Source organism: Procambarus clarkii, chromosome 51 (assembly GCF_040958095.1).
Source record: "Procambarus clarkii isolate CNS0578487 chromosome 51, FALCON_Pclarkii_2.0, whole genome shotgun sequence".
NCBI classification, from domain to species: domain Eukaryota; kingdom Metazoa; phylum Arthropoda; class Malacostraca; order Decapoda; family Cambaridae; genus Procambarus; species Procambarus clarkii.
In genome coordinates, this window is record NC_091200.1 from 13,471,938 (window position 1) to 13,491,330 (window position 19,393).

At 45.2% G+C, this 19,393-nt stretch overlaps 1 protein-coding gene across 1 annotated transcript in view; it reads left to right on the plus strand.

Annotated features, from left to right (window-relative positions):
- Positions 1–14,463, plus strand: part of Cip4 (formin-binding protein 1-like Cip4) — a 260,365-nt gene extending 245,902 nt beyond the window's left edge. Inside the window, 1 exon segment of the mRNA XM_069304033.1 lies at positions 11,935–14,463. Within this exon segment, the coding sequence (XP_069160134.1) occupies positions 11,935–12,095 (161 nt within the window). The 3' untranslated portion in view covers positions 12,096–14,463.
- The last annotated feature ends 4,930 nt before the right edge of the window (positions 14,464–19,393 follow it).

The window sequence follows — 19,393 nt, forward strand, 5'->3', positions numbered from 1 at the left end:
TCTTGCTTTTCAGTGGGCACTTCCCCGCCTGGCCACCAGGGCGATGCTGCAGTTTGTTTACATGTGACTGCTGGACATGTGAGCTTGCATTTTGGGGGCGTTTGTTCACCTGTCAGAAGTTTTTTATTCTCCTGTTGCCGTTTCTCAGTTTTGTTCTTTCTTTAGGGGCTTCCTGCTATGTTTGTTCCTCTGGGAATGTTTGGGTGTTTATCTTTTCACCTGGTCTTGTGTTTTCTGTGTTTGGGTTCTGGGCCCCTAGTCTTGGGCCCAGTTTCTGTGCCCTGAATGCTCCACTGGCTCCCACTCTTTCGGCCCTCGGTTTTCGGTCAATTTTTTTGCCATTTTTGCCGGGGGTTTGGTTAAGGTTATGTGTCTGGCTCTTCCTTTACGTAGTGTGTTTTCTGCTGGTAAATGTGGTGGTTTGGGCTCCCCTTGGGTTCGTTTTTGGGTTCCTTTGGGTTCTTTGGCTGCATTCTGGAGGTTTTTCTTCCTCTCAGGGTTTCCCCTGTGGAGGTTTGGGAGGCCCTTGGTGTTTTCCTCCTATGCGACAGAGAATTTGCCCCGCTTGACCCGGCCTCATTTGCATTTGGGTCCTCATCCCCATTTTGAGTGTGTTATAAGGGTTCCTGGGTCTTCCTGGCTTGCAGACTTTTTTTTCTTGGGGTTTGGCACTGATTTTGGTGGTCATGCCGGAGCTCCAACTTCTGCTAGTCGTGGTGGGCTTTTGCCTCCTGCTTTTTTGCTGGTGCATCCTCTGTTACATTTTTGCCTGGTTGGCGTATTGCTCCCTCTGCTCACTGGTTGGATTCTCGGAGGGGGCTCCAGTCCCTTTGCAGGTTACCCCGTTGATGGGGCGATGGAGGTGAGGCTGGCTCTGTTTGCCCACGCTTGGTCCCACACTTCATGGGCGTTTTGTGTCATGCCTTCCAGCCTGTGATGGCATTGGGTGGCGGCTCCTCCTCTCTGAGGCTCGAGGCTGTGGGATGGACTTCTTCCCCCAGCGCCCCGTTGGGTCATCTTGGAGTGGGTGCACCTGAGCGTGGTCGGAATGACCTCATCCCTCAGGTGGGTTTCCCGCTTGTTCTGATGTTGTCATGGGACTGTGTGGATCTTCGGTTCTTCTGGACTGATCCCATCTGCACTGCTGGATTCCTTGCCCCTCCTTTCGGAGGACCTCTCTGTCCCAGATCCGTCTTCCTTTGGAGCCGGATATGGGAATGGTCTGGCTCCCATTGAACTGTGCTCTGGTGGTTCATTGTCTGAACTGCGGGGGGTTCCCTTCGACCCTTGGCTCTTTGGGGCTGGTCTCTTCGAGTGATTTGTCTGCTAGTTTCTTGGAGTTTAGCTCTCCGTGCAGTTCACATCCAGGGTGTGTGTCCGTCCAACGTCGTAGCAGTTCCTTTCCCTGTCCACGGAATGGACGATCATCGACTCCCTCAGTTGCTTCTGACAGTCGCACGGGCCCCCCAGAGGGGGAACAGTTCACATCAGCGTGGATCCGGTGTTTCCCGAGATATGAGGCGCCCTTTCCTAACTGCAGAGCCGTCCTGTTTGACGCTCTTCGGCAGGACTGGTCGAGGTGGGGTTTCCTGTTCCCTGTCTCAGGTTCTGGCTCGGTTGGAGTCTTCTCGTGGGAGAGTCGTCCTTGCAGCCCTGTGGTGGCCAGCCCAGCCTTGGCTTCAGGTTCTGATTGCTCGGTGTCCGAACCCAGGGTATTTTCTCCGGCTCCGCCTCTTCCAGCAGACCGAGCCAGTCCAGTACGTAGCTGGTTCGTTCTACTCCTCCACTCGTCGCGCCTGGTCTTTTTGACGTGGGTGTATCGCCACTTGTATTGTGATCAGGTAGCTTTTCTCATGGTGTCCCACCTGCGGTCCTCATCTTGGCGGTCTTTTCGCCATTTCCTCTCCCTTTGTAGTTTTCTTCCATTTCTGTTTGGGTTACCTTGTCCTTTCTTTCTTGGCTTCTTCAAGACCATCTTATGCTGAATATTGTCGCCTCGTATCGTGCGGCACTGGCAGAGCCGCTCCAGCTTGCATTCCGTAAGCTTTCTCGTGCTTTGTTTCACCGCTGCCCGAGCTGTCCTGGTCCTTGGACAGAGTGCTCTCTTCTCTCTTTCTTGGTTTATGTTGGCCCCTTGGGTTTGAGATTCCAGAAAGCTCTGTTTCTGTTGGCTTTGGCCTCTGGGGGTTGGGTTGGTGAGCTTCATTCTCTCCTCTGGCGCAGAGGTTTTTGCTCTTTTGGTCCTGGTGGATGTTTTGTTCGGTTGCAGCCGTCCCCTTTTTTTCTGGTGAAGAATGAGATGGCGAGCTTCCGTGGGTTATTGATGCTTGGTTGGTCAAGCCATGGATGCATCATGTGTTATCCGGTTGCGGCTCTGTGTCGTTACCTGTGTGCCTCGGCCTCTGTGTCCGTGGATGCACTTTGGGTTGATCCGATTTCTCTCTCCCTGTTCCAGGGCTTGGGTCTGTCAGGTGGTCTGCAGGATGGTAAAGTCTTGCCAGCCTGCGGTCTACCCATGTGCCCATAACGTTCGTATGCTGCTTTGACTGCTGTGTCTGGCAACTTGTCCTGGGCTGACATTTGGGCGTGGGGATTTTGGAGGTTGAACAGGGTCCTGGCCGCCTGTTATTTGGTAAATGTTCCTGGTCCCAGTTGTTTGTGTGTGGCTTTAGGTTGCAGGTTGCAGCCAGTTGTCTCGTCCTAGAGTTGATCCTCGCAGTGCGACCCAGGTAAGTCCCTCTTTTTACTTATCTGTGGTTATGTAGCTCCAGGGCACCGAAGGGGCTCCCTCATAGAAAACCAGCATGAAATGCCATTTTCTGCCCCAGAGGCTCACCTTCCTTCCCAAAGAAAAGCAAAACCTTCCCCTCCCTCTGGTCGGTGGTTTGGTTTTTGATGCTCAGCCTGCAAACTGAGGTGTGAGGAGTCAGCATGTTGGTCTGGGGCTCCCCCCCGCCCCTCCTGGGGAAAGGAGGGCTGCGCAGACATGGTGGCGGTGAATGACAATTGCTTGTTTGCTGGTTTCCTTTGTTTTCTTTTTGAGAGTTCTATTTCTCTGTTCAGTTTTTGTTTTTTTACAATTTCTACCCTGTGTAGTTTGTTTCGAGATGCCAACCTTTCTGGGTGCCTAAACCCGGTTGGTGGCAAACAAGGAATACCCCCAAACGCAAGGGGGTCTCCGTAACCCTTAAACGACGCAAAACAGGGGTCGGGAAGCAAAAAACATTCAAATTATGTAAAAATTTACTCAAATGTTAACAAATCTCCAACTTATTGGCTTCAGCATTGTGAAACTTTCACCAAAATATTTTCAGAAATTGATTTTAGACAAATTTTTTTTTTTAAAAGAAGAACGTTTTGTTGATAAGGAGAACAGCTCCTGTTAACTGGAACTGATGGATAATGCAGTAATAAAGAGATGAAGCACCTGTCCGATGCACAAAGAAGAAGAATATTAGTAAGAAGTGTTATCTTGAGATGATTTCGGGGCTTTAGTGTCCCTGCGGCCCGGTCCTCGACCAGGCCTCCACCCCCAGGAAGCAGCCCGTGACAGCTGACTAACACCCAGGTACCTATTTTACTGCTAGGTAACAGGGGCATAGGGTGAAAGAAACTCTGCCCATTGTTTCTCGCCGGCGCCAGGGATCGAACCTGGGACCACAGGATCACAAGTCCAGCGTGCTGTCCGCTCGGCCGACTGGCTCCCTACATTCATTCCACAATGTCCACAAAGTGTCCAGTGTCCACAAAGTGGATATGCAACTGGTGCCTTTATAGCAATGCTGATTAATACATAACAACACAAATAATAATAGGTATGTTATTATGCTCTGTATTGTTATATATCATATAAATACATTGCCCAATGTTAGTATCTGTTTCTTTCATCAATGTCCAATAAATATATTTTTTAGGGGAAATTCTTTTTTCTTAAGTATTTATTTTTTTCTCCTTTGTTTATTATCTGTTTTTGTTGTAACCTTTACATCCTGGAGAGTGCATACCCGTCCCTAACTATGCGAAGATAGAATGAAATTGGTCAACAAATAAATCAGTCACAGCTTGCGAGAACTTGGGACTTTGAATTTTTTTGCCTGATTTTCTGGGGGGAGCCCCGTCGGCTCCCCGGAGCTATCCCAGGCTGATATGCTAATGTCAGACTTTGGCATCAGTCATGTGTATGGAGTTCTTAGGCCTACCGGGGACCACGGCCAGAACCGGGCCCCCTCAGAGAGGCAAGGGGAGCAATGGCCTATAGAAGCCCCCGTGTAGTTGGAAGCATTCTATGTCTGCCATCGACCGGAACAGGCACCCAGAAAGGTAAGCGCCCCAAAACAAACCCCTATTCTGGTTAAAATTGCTACCTAAAACCGAACTAGTGGATAGAACTCCCCAACCGAAAACAAGTAAACTAGTGTGACGTCACACACTGCCGCGCCGCTGTCTGCGCAGCTCCCCCCTCCCCGGGAGGGGGAAGGGGGAGCCCCAGACCCCCCGCGCCGGCTACCCACACCTCAGTTCTTAAGGCTGATGCTATAGGCGATGGTCGTGTGCTCTGGCTCCGGTGTCGCTACTGCACTGTGCTTTGAGTGTGGTGTTAGTTTTGTGGGTGCGAGAGCCAGGAGTTATCTTCAGTACTCGGGCTGCATGCGCCTAGGGCTGCCTTCCCTAGGTGCCCTGTAAGTACTGCCCTTGGGGCTTGGGGCCACCTTCCACAGGCTCCTCGGGGTCTGCCTCTGCTGGTCCGTTTTACCTTTCGGTTTTTCGGCCGCCTGTTGGGCTCTTGGGTGTTCTGTTCTCCCTTGTTACCGGCAGGTAAGAGGCAGTTTGCACTGGTAGGGGCGCAGGGTGCTGCTCAGCTTGTATTTCCCGACATCGCGGTCGGCTCTGTTCCTTGGGGTTCGCTGTCCTCTTGCGGGGTTTTGTTTTTCTTTTTGTTTTTGCCTGGTGGGGGGTTCTGTCATTTTATTCAGTTTGTTTGCCCTTCCACTGTTCTCCTCGGTGGCGCCCCCTGCTAGGTCCCCGTGAGTGTACACGTCCCTGGGGTTCAGCTTTAGAAGTTTGCTTGGTAGTTTTGGGCGCCGGTTTGCGGCACCCTGCCTGGGACTACCTGAGCGCGAGTCCTCTTAAAGTAAACGCTCAGGACCCTGGGAATCCCCTAGGGGGCGCGTGGGTCCGATGGATGTGACCCCGGAGTCCCCACTCGCTGTGTGCGAGTTTGAGGGTTGCTCGGTCCCCTTGTCTCAGGGTGACCCTCATTGTTTTTGCCTCTGCCACGCTGCCTGTTGGGTCGGTGATACTTTCGACCCTGAGTCCTGTGAGTGTTGCTGCTTGCTTGTGACTCAATTTACCCAATCCTCTGATTCTATTCGGGTACAGGCGGCACGGGCGTTGCAGTCTAGGTTTCGTCTGTTGCAACGCGCTCGGTTGGTTGCTTCCCCGGATGCCCCGGGGCTGCCCCGCTTTGCTTTTCGCGACCCGGACTTGGGGGTGGGGGTCGCTTCGATCCTGGTTCAGTCTGCACCTCCTCGTCCTTCCCCTTCTGTTCGTTCTGGTCCCCCGCCCCTGCTTCCGGCCCCGAAGCGTCTGAGGGTTTCGGGGTCGGAGCAGGGGTTACTTGATCTCGAGACTCGGGCAGCTTCGGGGGTTGCCCCTTCCGGGGGGGCGGCAGAGGCATTCGAGTCTTGTCTCCCGGCCGAAGCTTCAGGGTCTGACCAGTGGGCCCCCCTTCCTCCAGCTTTTCCGGCTGCTCCGTCCTTGACTTGTGGGGTCGGGGCTTGGGGAGAGGACTCGGCCTCAGGTCCTGTGGTGACGGACCTCGAGGCTGGGGAGGGGCTGACTTGGGGGCCTTGGGCCCCGCTGGACCCCGCCTGGGTTTTTCTTCCCACTGATCGGGGCTTATTGTTACAAGGAGTGGGGTTTTCTTTCCCCCCCTCTACGTACGAGTTGGATTTGGTATCGGCCCCTCCCCGGGTACGGTTCCGTGTTCCCCCGGGTACGTCGGTTCCGTCCTTCCGGAGGTTTTCGGCTTATCGCATCCAACCTGGTGTGGTGCGAGCGGCCTTTGCAGCTTACCTCCTGCGTGACCCGGATTATGCCTCGGAAATGGATCCGTCCACGTTCAGGTTTGGGACTTCGTTCCCTTTCTGGCTCCGTTACGAGGTTCCGGAGTCGTCCTGGCTAGCAGACTGCCCCTTGTTTGGTCTGGATTCCTGGCATTCCTTCTGTCGTTCCCGCACGCTGGAGTGGCGGGAAGCTTCCACGGTGCTTCAGGTTTTCCTGGGGGGTGATCTTGAGTACCTGAATGTGTGCTTGTGGGCCCCTGCCCTTCCCCGCGATGTGGGCGTTATTCAGCTCCATGTGCAGGTTCCCTCCCTTTCGGCGGCGCTCGTGGCGGAGGACTTGCGCGCTCGGGGCCTTTTGTGTTCGGCCTTGCGGTTCTTTTCCCTCCTGGAGCTGTCTTCGGATTGGCTCGTGGAGAATGTGGGGACGCTTGGGTCCGTCCCGGGGTCCGGCACCTTGTCCTCGGCTGCGCGTTTGTCGGCTGCCTTGTTGAAGCTGTTCACGCCGATTTTGCGGGATGCGGTTTCCCTGTTCTATGCTTCCCGTCTCGCGTGTCGGCAGGCGGTGCTGGGTTCCTCCGTGGAATCTGCTTGGGCTCTGGCTCTTAGGCGTTCTTCACCTTTTTGTCCTCTCCTGTTTGGGGAGTCGGCCGTGGCGCAGTATATTCAGGCTGCGTCGGCGGCTTGTCGTCCGATGTCGGACTTGTTGGTTTTCCGGGGGTCCCGGGGTGGGTCTTCCCGGAAAGGTCGTGCCAGGGCTCGGGGTTCCTCTCGTCGTGGTAGGCCTCTGGTGTCAGGTTTGGGGTTGGCTCCTCCTGCGGACCCTCCCTCGTCTGGTCGGCGTGGTGTTCGCGCTGTGCGGGGTTCTGGGTCTCGTAAGGGTCGCCGGCCCTTTAGCGGTTTGCCCCTTTGACGGGGCGATGGGGGGGCGGCTTGCGCTGTTCGCTCGCGCCTGGTCCCACGATTCGTGGGCCTTTCGGGTCGTGTCTCGCGGCCTGCGGTGGCGTTGGGTGGCCCCTCCCCCCTTTGGGGGGTCGGGGCTGGCAGGGCAGGCTTCTTCCCCTGCGCTCTGTCGAGTCGTCTTGGAGTGGGTACGCTTGGGCGTCGTCGAAACGACGTCGTCCCTCAGATGGGTTTCCCGTCTGTTTCCGGTTCCGAAACGGGACTGCGCGGACCTGCGGTTCATTCTGGACTTGTCCCGTCTGAACCCCTGGGTTCATTGCCCCTCCTTTCGGATGACTACGCTGTCTCAGGTTCGGCTCCTCTTGGAGCCGGGAGCTTGGATGGTGTCCCTGGACCTCCGGGACGCTTATTGGCATGTCCCGATTCATCCGCGGTTCAGGGACTGGCTCGGTTTTGTAGTGGGGCGTCTGAGTTACTGCTTTCGTTGTTTCCCGTTCGGGTTGAACCTGGCACCTCACGTGTTCACACGCCTTACACGGGTTGTGGTGGCTCGTTTGCGTCTCCTAGGTGTTCAGGTGTTGGCCTACCTCGACGACTGGCTGGTTTGGGCTCCCAGCCAGTCAGCTTGCTTGCTAGCCAGGGATTTGGTTCTTTCCCAGCTCGCCGGGTTCGGGTTCTTGGTGAACTGGAGGAAGTCCCATCTGGTTCCCTCAGGTTCGGACTTGGCTGGGTCTCGTGTGGGACTCTCGAACCGCCTCCTTGTCTCTCCCTCCGGAGTCTCTCCTGCGGCTGCGGTCCCGCCTTCGTCGGTTTCTGGAGGGCCCTCGGGTCACCCGGCGGTTGCTCGAGGGGCTGTGCGGGAGCCTGAACTTCGCGATGGTGGTCTACCCGCCGGGTCGGGTTTGGCTTCGACGGCTGTTCTGGTTCCTTCGGGGTTCCCCCTTCCGCCTCTCTCGCGATCGCAGAGTTCGACCCCCGGGGGACTTGCGTCGGTTGCTGCGTCACCGGCTTCCTCTTCGGGTTTTTCGGGGTTCAGTGCCTTGGCGCCTACCCGAGCCCTCGCTCGATGTGTACACGGATGCGTCGTCTCTCGGCTGGGGTTTTGTGACCAGTGCTCACCAGGCCGGCCAGGGGCGTTGGGATCCGTCCTTCCGTCGAGCTCACAGTACGGTGCGGGAGTTCGCGGCAGTGTGGTTTGCTCTGGGGAGGATTCGGGTGGCCCGCAGATCGACGATTCGGCTCCATTCGGACTGCTCTCCGGTGGTTCATTGCCTGAACCGAGGGGGTTCGATGCGGTCCTTGTCTCTTTGGGGTTGGTCGCTTCGGGTGACTCGTCTGCTGAGTTCTCGGGGTTTGGCTCTCCTGGCGGTTCACGTACGGGGCGTGTCCAACGTCTTGGCCGACGCCCTGTCTCGCTTCGTTCCCCTCTCCACGGAGTGGACGGTCGACGACGAGTCCTTCCGTTGGCTTTGCCAGACGTTCGGGCGCCCCGAGGTGGACCTCTTCGCGTCGGCGTGGTCGCGGCGTCTTCCCGTTTATGCGGCGCCCTTCCCCGATTGCGAGGCCGTCGGGGTCGATGCCTTTCGGCTCGACTGGTAGAGGTGGGGGTTCCTGTACCTCTTTCCCCCGGTTCGGCTGTTGCTCCAGGTCCTGACTCGCTTAGAGACTTACCGGGGGAGAGTTGTCCTTCTTGCCCCTTGGTGGCCGGCCCAGCCTTGGTTTCAGGCGCTGGTTGCTCGGTGTCCGAACCCGAGGGTTTTCCCGCGGCTCCGCCTCTTTCAGCAGATCGGGCCGGTACGTCATGTAGCTGGTTCGATCTTCTCCTCGAGTCTTCGCGTATGGTTTTTTTGACTTGAGTCTATCATCATCTCTATGGTGATCAGGTGGCCTCCTTGTTGGTGTCCCACCTGAGGGCTTCTTCTCGGCGGCAGTATGAAGTTTCCTGGCGGTCCTTCCGTTTCTTTTTGCGTCTTCGTCGTGTTAGCTCCTTGTCTGTTCGGGTGGTCTTGTCCTTCCTCTCGTGGTTGTTTCAGGACCGTCATCTTATGCCTAACACTGTCGCTTCGTATCGTGCGGCGCTGGCGGAGCCGCTTCAGCTTGCTTTCGGTATCGATGTTACGTCTGCGCCGTTTCGCAAGCTGTCTCGTGCATTGTTTCACCTCCGGCCTGCTCATGCGTCGCCTGAGCCGTCCTGGTCTTTGGACAGAGTGCTCGCTTTCCTTTCATCTCCTCGTTTCGTTGTGGCCCCTTCGGTCCAGGATTGTTTTTCCAAGGCCCTTTTCTTGTTGGCTTTGGCCTCTGGGGGTCGGGTAGGGGAGCTTCATGCTCTCCTCCGGCGCAGGGGTTTCTGCTCTTTTGGTCGTGGTGATAGTTTTGTTCGTTTGCAGCCGTCTCCTTCTTTTCTGGCAAAGAATGAGACTGCTGCGTTCCGGAGGGGTCCATGGGTGGTTGATGCTTGGTTGGTCAGGCCGGGGGTGCATCATGTTTTGTGTCCGGTTGCGGCTCTTCGCCGTTATTTGTGCGCCACAGCTTCTGTGTCCGGGGACGCGCTGTGGGTTGATCCGGTTTCCCTTCTTCCCTGTTCGCGGGTTCGGGTCTCTCAGGTCGTCCACAGGGTTATTAGGTCCAGCCAGCCTGCGGTCTATCCCCGTGCCCATGACGTTCGTAAGTTCGCGGCTCTTGCTGCCGTCTTTGGGAATATGTCTTGGTCTGATGTTCGGGCGCGGGGATTTTGGCGGTCGAACAGGGTCCTGGCTGCTCGTTACCTTGTGAATGTCCCTGGGCCTCGTCGGGCCTGTGTTGCTTTGGGTCGGCGGTTGCGGCCAGTTGTCTCGGCTTCGAGTTGAGGGGTGAGCGACGACCGCCTCCCGGGTAAGTCCCTCTTTTTCTGTCTGTGGGTAGTTAGCTCCGGGGAGCCGACGGGGCTCCCCCCAGAAAACCAGCGTTGAATGTAATGAAACGCCATTTTCTGGGTGAGTCCCGGAGGCTCCCCGGCATCCCTCCCTCCCTCCGGTCGGCGGTTTTTCGCGTTTTTGACATCCAGCCTCAAGAACTGAGGTGTGGGTAGCCGGCGCGGGGGGTCTGGGGCTCCCCCTTCCCCCTCCCGGGGAGGGGGGAGCTGCGCAGACAGCGGCGCGGCAGTGTGTGACGTCACACTAGTTTGCTTGTTTTCGGTTGGGGAGTTCTATCCACTAGTTCGGTTTTAGGTAGCAATTTTAACCAGAATAGGGGTTTGTTTTGGGGCGCTTACCTTTCTGGGTGCCTGTTCCGGTCGATGGCAGACATAGAATGCTTCCAACTACACGGGGGCTTCTATAGGCCATTGCTCCCCTTGCCTCTCTGAGGGGGCCCGGTTCTGGCCGTGGTCCCCGGTAGGCCTAAGAACTCCATACACATGACTGATGCCAAAGTCTGACATTAGCATATCAGCCTGGGATAGCTCCGGGGAGCCTCCGGGACTCACCCAGAAAATGGCGTTTCATTACATTCAACGCTGGTTTTTTCAGAGATTTCAAACTCTATTTTCTTGGTCTCTTTAGGTTGTTTTGATGATTAGGGCTTTTTCACTTGTATAAAGTACAGGGGTATACCCTAAATATATCCCCTAAATCATTATAATTACTGTGTTATAATTATCCCCATACTGTACTGTAATTTTTTTTTTATACTTCATTTCAACACACATTGACCTACAACTTTCTCATATTTGAGTACGAATGCCAAACAATGTTTATTAAAACATACAAGTAAATTAATGAGTTAGAACTACCTTATTCATTGTCGATAACTTCAATTATACCTTATTCATTGTCGATAACTTCAATTATACCTTATTCATTGTCGATAACTTCAATTATACCTTTTTCATTGTCGATAACTTCAATTATACCTTATTCATTGTCGATAACTTCAATTATACCTTATTCATTGTCGATAACTTCAATTATACCTTATTCATTGTCGATAACTTCAATTATACCTTATTCATTGTCGATAACTTCAATTATACCTTATTCATTGTCGATAACTTCAATTATACCTTATTAATTGTCGATAACTTCAATTATACCTTATTCATTGTCGATAACTTCAATTATACCTTATTCATTGTCGATAACTTCAATTATATCTATAACGAATTTCAACTTTGAGTCAGATAAAAAATCCAGTTTCTGACTGATTCTCACCATTTTTACTTAGTGTGCACAGCTGTCTGTTCTTCAATCCCTATAAAATGGATTTTTCATAAACCCTAAACGTGTGGAATTATACATATTTTTTTCTAAATTTGCCGCATATTTCAAGTGCCATGTTGACAATTTTTTTACAGTAAACTATATTGAAAACCTATATTCTAATTTGATGAAAATGAAGATCATATGCTATTCTGAGAGCATAATAACAGCAAATGAATAACTGGTGATATTTTATATTTTTTAATCTGATTGAAAATCTGAAGTTTTCAATATTAAATTTGAAAAATATTTTTTATTTTCTTGTTTTTGAAGTTATGTTGGTGATCGTTTAGACAAAGTTAGATCATTTCCTAGTTGATTATGCGCAAAAAATTGGAAAGTGTTTGTGCAAGTTTGAGTAACTGATGTTATATCCAGTCATATAAGGTATGTATGTTTTGTGCCATTTAAGGGTTAAGCCATTGCTCTCTAAGGGGGCCAGATTCCGGCTCTAGTCTTGGGTAGGCAGGACTTCATTGACTGAAGCCCCAGACTAATATAGCGTATATCAGTCTATAGCTCCAGGGAGCCTCCGGGGCTCACCCAGAAACTGGGGTTTTATTACATTCAATGCTGGTTTTTTATGTTAATGGTAATTTGAAATGTGAGAGAAGATAATATGGTATCACATTTTCTGAAATAGTTTTTGATGAGGTGGCTTATATGATATGGAGAAAAGACTTGAGGATTAAAAGCTTGTTTAGTGACCTTAAATGTCTTATTTATTATTGCAGGCACTAGTGAAGGCAGCATGAACATGACTGAAGGTGAGGAATTAAGCGTAATAGAGTTAGATCAAGGGGATGGATGGACGAGAGTCAGGCGAACTTCTGTCTTTGAAGAAGGATTTGTACCTACTTCATATATTGAAATGACCCTGTATAATAACTGTTAAACATTCCTATTTAATAGACATAATGTGCTTTATGGATTACAATGTCTTGTGCCCATGAAAGGGTACTAAATAAAAACAATTAGTGATGTTGGAAATAGATATATACCATATTTGATAGTGACAAGCTTGGTGTGGAAGTGTTTAATCTTGTTTTAATACAGTACATCACAAAGTATGTTAATTCTAGTAATGCCTTTTTTGCATTACTATTTGAAACATTATATTTTTTCATGATCTGCTCTAAAATTGACATCGGTCTGCAAGTGCTCAACATTTTACTCAAGATCCCTCCATCTCTTTTTGAGGATGAAATCAATTGTAGTAGGATTTAATAGTTTTTAACTTTTTTGTCGTTGAATGTACACCTTTTATTTAAAGATACATGCAGGGATACTGCATTTTATTATATTTCTCTTGAAAATACTTCCTTTAAAGTTTGAAATCTTGTTACAAAAGTTATTCTGGATTTGTTATTTAAATCAAAAGTACATTTCATAAAAATGTGTTAAAACAAAATACTAATTTTTATGGGGTCAGTAATGCTTATTTTCCATTTTTATGTAGAAAAAATGAAAATGGAATAGACATATATTAATTATTTTGTGTGACTAGTTGCAGATACATGAGTTTGATAAAAGTACTAGTGTCAAAGCTATAATTAGATTAACATACCCAGTATGAGACATAAATCATCAGTGTAACAATTTATACGCTTAACGGTAATTAAGAACATTGTTGTAATATTTGGCATCATGTCATTATGGTTTGTGTTGCATTACTGAATCATACATTGTACTCCTATATTCACCTAGCATGCACACTGTAACGCATGTTAGACATAGTGAATATTCATAAGTTGTAACTTTTCCATGAAAACTTGTTATTCAGATAAGTCTTCTGTAGAATCATACATCAGACTAATGATACGGAATTGAAAGTTCCAATTAATTTTTATGGGGTAATGATCAAAAACACTTCCTGTAAAAGGAAGTCCCAAATATTTTATATATGGTACATCTTTTATTCCAAGTTAAAGCGTAATTTTCCTTTTATGTACAATATCACATAGATTTGTACAGTACTGTGATTGTTGTGTTGGTGTAAATGATGAATGTGTGTGTGTGTGTGTGTGTGTGTGTGTATATTGAAAGACATGAACTAGTTTTATTGCCCACATATTTGGTTTTCTGCGTTAAGTCATTTTATAATCATGCATTTTATGACTGGCTGTGCATTTCTGAACCAGTTGGAAGCATATTGTATGAACACATTTCACAAACACTTCTTATCTCATATAGAGAAGTATTTTTGGCCTGATGTTTCATCATTTGGCTATGTATAATGTCTGACCAAATGTCTCAAAGATTTTATCGTGATTTTATTACAAGTAGATATATATATAGTGTTTGTATCACATTGCCTGAGCTCAGTTCAGGCACCTGCTAGCCTCTGTTTAGCAGTGCTGGAATAATTTTGCACTTCTGTGAAGTGTAATATATATATTAGAAAGGTAATATTTTGTATCTAGTTTTGGAGTTGCTGACACTATTCCTCAAGTATTGTCTAGAATAGTAGTTTCTCACTTTAACAATACCACCATCTGTACTTCATTCTCAATTTAGTTCACTATTGCCTGACATTGCCCCAAATACTAGATGAATAGTGATTGCAAATACTTGCCATTGGCTTTAATGCTAGATAAATCATGAATAATGTTGTTTGGCAGAGTCCAAATCTAGTTATACTGTGTTCACTAAGTCACTACTACTACACTTTTTCACAATTTTTCCTTCTCTAGTTATATCATATTTTAAAAGCTATGTGCACTGGTCAAGCATATCCAAGTCTGGTGATAGCTATATAATGACTTTATTTTGGGAGACTGGGACAAGAATGATAGGAAGTTGATTGTTGAGAATTGTTTATTAAAAAAAAAATTCTTATGTTTGGTGTAGAGAAACTACAGGGGTGAGCTAAAATAATTTTTAAATTTGATATTGTATTTCACATAACTTTTTCAGAAATATAGTTCTTGTATCATCTTATGTAAAAACTCCAAACCTATACTCTATCATATTGCATGGTTTATGCCAATGAAGTACTAACAGCTCAATAATAGTGTGTTCAGTTTTGCAGTCTTGCTGCATTAACTCTGGACTCGTCACGATGATAAATTTTTTGGTTAATGATGTTGAAGATGAGTCTTCTGACTTCCCAGTATATGCCTTCATTTGGGACTATATTCCTGTTAACACTCCTTCTGAGATGCACCCCCACACCATCCCAACCCACAAAAGATATGGCATATGCAGTAGGACATGGCATCTTTCCATTAAAAAAATGTATAATTAAATAAAAAAACACTATGCTAGATGTTTTATCATCATTCTTAATGACTTGTTCTCACCTATTGCCTGTCACTGTCAAACTACCTGCTTTTTTTTAAGGCATACTCGTGTATTGGTGCTGATGTTGTTTGGAACAAGCACTTGGTCAGTGCTTGTTCATTTACCTTGAATTATGCAAACACAGTCTAAGGTCCACTAAAATTTACTTCTTGGAACACTTTTTTGTTTAAGCATGTAGCTGTTATGAGCTATAAAGTCATGATTTTTTTACTGTGACCAAACAATTTAAAACAGTTATTAGTGAGTTAGTATGCTCCATTATAGAGGCGCTTGCATTAATCAACCTGAAAAATGCATTGTAAGTTTCAGCTTAATGTCCTTGGTTTTCCGATGTTTGTTGTGCAGAATTTAATATTTACATTTAAAAATGGTTTAATGTCTATAAAAATGTTTTTAATAGGAGATTTAAGACCATCAAATTCATCTGTTCAGCTACAAAACTGAAAATTTAGACTAATGCTTTGCAGCCACTGTGATTCAACATCATGATCCTTCCAATATCATTAACCAATTGTTCTAAATACTGAAGTTTTATATTTTATTATGAAACTGACAAAAATTAGAGAATTATATATATATATATATATATATATATATATATATATATATATATATATATATATATATATATATATATATATATATATATATATATATATATAATTTATAATGTCTCATTGAATATGACCGCATATTCTGTATTTACTATCTTCTGATTTAGGACTTCTATCCCTCTAACTATTTTCTTAGCATTAGGGCTTAGCTGAAAGAGGAGTTCTCCAAAACTCATTTTCGTAATTTCAAGGTGAAGAAAAGAAGTGAATTACTATAGAATGTATTACACTTATTTATACAATTTGCACAATGTTTCGAACCTCCATCAATAAATAAGTGTAATACATTCTATAGTAATTCACTTTTTTCTTCACCTTGAAATTACGAAAATGAGTTTTGGAGAACTCCTCTTTCAGCTAAGCCCTAATGCTAAGAAAATAGAGGGATAGAAGCCCTAAAGCAGAAGATAGTAAATACAGAATATGCGGTCATATTCAATGATATATATATATATATATATATATATATATATATATATATATATATATATATATATATATATATATATATATATATATATATATATATATATATATATATATATATATATATATATATATATATATATATATATATATATATATATATATATATATATATATATATATATATATATATATATATATATATATATATATATATATATATATATATATATATATATATATATATATATATATATATATATATATATATATATATATATATATATATATATATATATATATATATATATATATATATATATATATGGGTGTGTGTATGTCATTAACCACCATGCTGTGCGGCCTTAAAATAGGACATTCCCACTGTGCGCCAAAAATCAATTCTTTGCAAAAAAATTATTTTCTATTCTTGTAATGTTAAAAATGCTGTCTCTGATCATGGGAAACTAAAAAAAAAAAAAAAAAAAAAAACAGTATGTGACATACTTCAGCCATTATGGAGCTGAGAAGTTGAGCACATTATGGGCACCGAGCGATGAAGCACTCTGCGTCACTCAACCTCACCACCCCGTGGGGCGGCAGTTGCTGCGAATATAATTTTTCACAATTATTTTGATGTTTCTCATTTGTTTGTTTCTTTGATTTTTTTACTGTAATATTATTCAAATGTGTGTAAATTGTGGAATTTGTATAGTTCAATGTGTCGAACATCGCTATGATCAAAATTATGGGGCATGTATATTATGTTCTACGATCAATCGGTGTTTTTTCTGTTATTACACTATATACATAGGTTATATATATAAGTATCTACATATTTTGTTCACCATAAGTATATAATTAAGCTTGTATTATGTCCAAACAGCATAGTGGCCACCATACACTGCATGACAAGTCACACACCAGCCAGCAGACGATGCTACTTCCCTCACCAAATAGGCTCCTCCCAACATACTCCTTTTGCTGTTATTACACTATATATACACATGTTATATACAAGCATCTTCATTTGTGTTCACCATTGCAAACCACTAAGCTGGTATGGTGAGTCCAAACAACAAGAGTGCTGCCACACACCAGCCAGCTAATGTTACCTCCCTCCCTCCTCACCCATACTACACACAGCACTAATTATCACCACAATCTTGCTATTATTAGAATCCTGGCCACTAAATCCTGTAAATGAATAATTTTCCATAAGTTTGTTTTGTAAAGAAACATGAGAAGTAGTTTCAAGATTCTTAGATGGACCAAACAATGGCAGTGTGCTGTGGCTAATGCTGTGAACATCTTGAACATCATTTTGTTCACTGATTTTTTAACATTGCACACAGTCTTTATCACAATCGGGCTCTTCTGTAATACTATCATGGCTAAATAATACCGTTACATATATATTTTGACATTTTTAGGCAATGCTATGGTCACAAACTGAACAGCAGTGCTGTTAGCTCATGCTGCATGTGCCAGCCTTGGTTGCTCAGTCAGTACTGAGGCTCTCACACCCGGGAATGTTGCCCACAATTTAAAAAAAAAAAAAATGAGGTCTGTTTACTGATACAGCCCTGAAGAAGCTGATGATGGAATTGCCCTGTTTAGCCACGGGAGTATTGAATCCTACGCTATACCTACGAGCGCCTCGAGGCGCTCTGTGCACCCCTGATCTAGGGGCCCTCAAGGCAATTTGCGCAGTGCGGTGGTTAACTCCCAATAAATTTGTTTTGAAATAAAAAAAAAAAAAAATGTGAAGTATCATTGCAATATTTAAATCCATTGTTACATGATAATGCTTGGCTCAATCACAATCTGAAACAATATTAATAACATATCTACAAATATTTTAATTTTACAATGGCCAAAGCACACATCATAAGATGAAGAAACGACGACGTTTTGGTCCGTCCTGGACCATTATCAAGTCTCACATTACAGTACAGTACAGTACTTGATAATTTTAGAGGACAGACCAAAACGTCGTCATCTCATCTTCTGGTGTGTAGTTTGGTCATCATGTCTTCAGCCACATTGTAATTCATCGTCTGCATCTTAATTTTAAATGCCAAAAAAAAAATTCTTACCAGCAATATCATTGTTTTTCAGATCATATACATGGAAAAGTACACTTTGCAAATGTTTGCATGAATATATTTTGAATAAGATTGTGTAAACAAAATTTCTTTTTTTTTTGGGGGGGGGGGGTGCTTTTATCAAAACTAGGAAGAGGACCAGTATTAGCAACTCATTAACATTCTCGGCAAATTTTTTTTTTGTTTTTTTTTTGTCAAACCTTATGAACACATCCTATGTCTTTTTTACAGCTAAAAGAATTATTTAAATATTACCCTGTATTGCAGTTAAAAATTTGGCACAATAATTTATATATGTTTTTAATTCTAATTAAATTTTCTATTTACTCAGTTTTAACCAGTAGGCAAAAGTTGGTTGCTCTTCATTAATGGAAGAGTAAGCTAAATGGGCCATATATCAAATATACTAATTTGGCTCTTGGTTCATATTTTGAGTATAGACCTGGATGGAAATAATGAAAGAATAGCTACGAACTTCCACACCTAATCTCTTAGGAAACACGTGTAGTATACCTTCTTGTTTAGGGAAATGTATAAGACCCTAAACTTATGCTGAAGAACTGCTGTGCAAGTCCTATATACCTACTCCTGTACATTTTATTTGTATTTTGTACATATTTTTGTATTATAGAATGTTTTTATAGAAGTCATTAAGGAGATGCTTTTTTCATATGCTTATCAGGGAGTTATGACATACTAGCAAGAGATAACAGTGCTTGGCTTTTCATGTCAGCTTTGTAGTTAATCCCCTGGTAAATGATGTATTAATATTATTATATATATAATAAAAAATACACTGTTCCATATTCCACTTCTATTCCTAGCAATGAAATAAAATATTACTCTTAACATGGAGTCTGAAAATCGCACAAAAAGATACAGTAAATTGACGTTAAGATTTTTAAGAAATATAGAGGACCAAATCGTAATTATCAAAAGACACCAAACCTGGTAGATTTGAGCACGTCATGATATTCAGAAATTTATATTGTTCAGGATGCCAATACGAGAGCTCCCTCCCCCCTAAAAAAAAAAAAAAAAAAAAAGGCAGAATGTGACAATTGTGTGTGTAGTTAAATATTAACCCTAACTAGAGATTCCAACTTTCTTGTTACCATTGTAGAAGGAGGGTCCCGTTTAACATTATTTGGAATACTGTAGCTAACAGTAACAAGTAGCATTATGAACTATAGTAGAAATCTGAGTAAGGAATTTGTTTCTGGGAGATAGAACGAACTCAAATAGTCACTTAGCTGAGCGCTTCCGCAAGATTATTAAGAGGCAACATCAGTATGGTTAGGAACAACTAATGTTTAATTTTTAACCTAACCTACCTTGAGGCTACCTTGAGGTGCTTCCGGGGCTTAGTGTCCCCGCGGCCCGGTCGTCGACCAGGCCTCCTGGTTGCTGGACTGATCAACCAGGCTGTTAGACGCGGCTGCTCGCAGCCTGACGTATGAGTCACAGCCTGGTTGATCAGGTATGGGATCAGGTACCTAACCTGTAACTCCCAACTAGCAGCTGGCTACCAGTCAGTACAGAGCTGAAACACCACAAACTGATGTACTGGTGAGCATGGTTGGGAAGGAGTCTGGGAGCTACCAAGTTCCACCAGAATGAGGCGTTTCATTATATTCATATGCTGGTTTTCTGGGAGGCTCCCTGAAGCTAACCACAGAGCAAAAGGCAAACAAGGGACTTAACATGGGGGTGGAGGAAAGATAAGTACTAGGTCGAAGAAA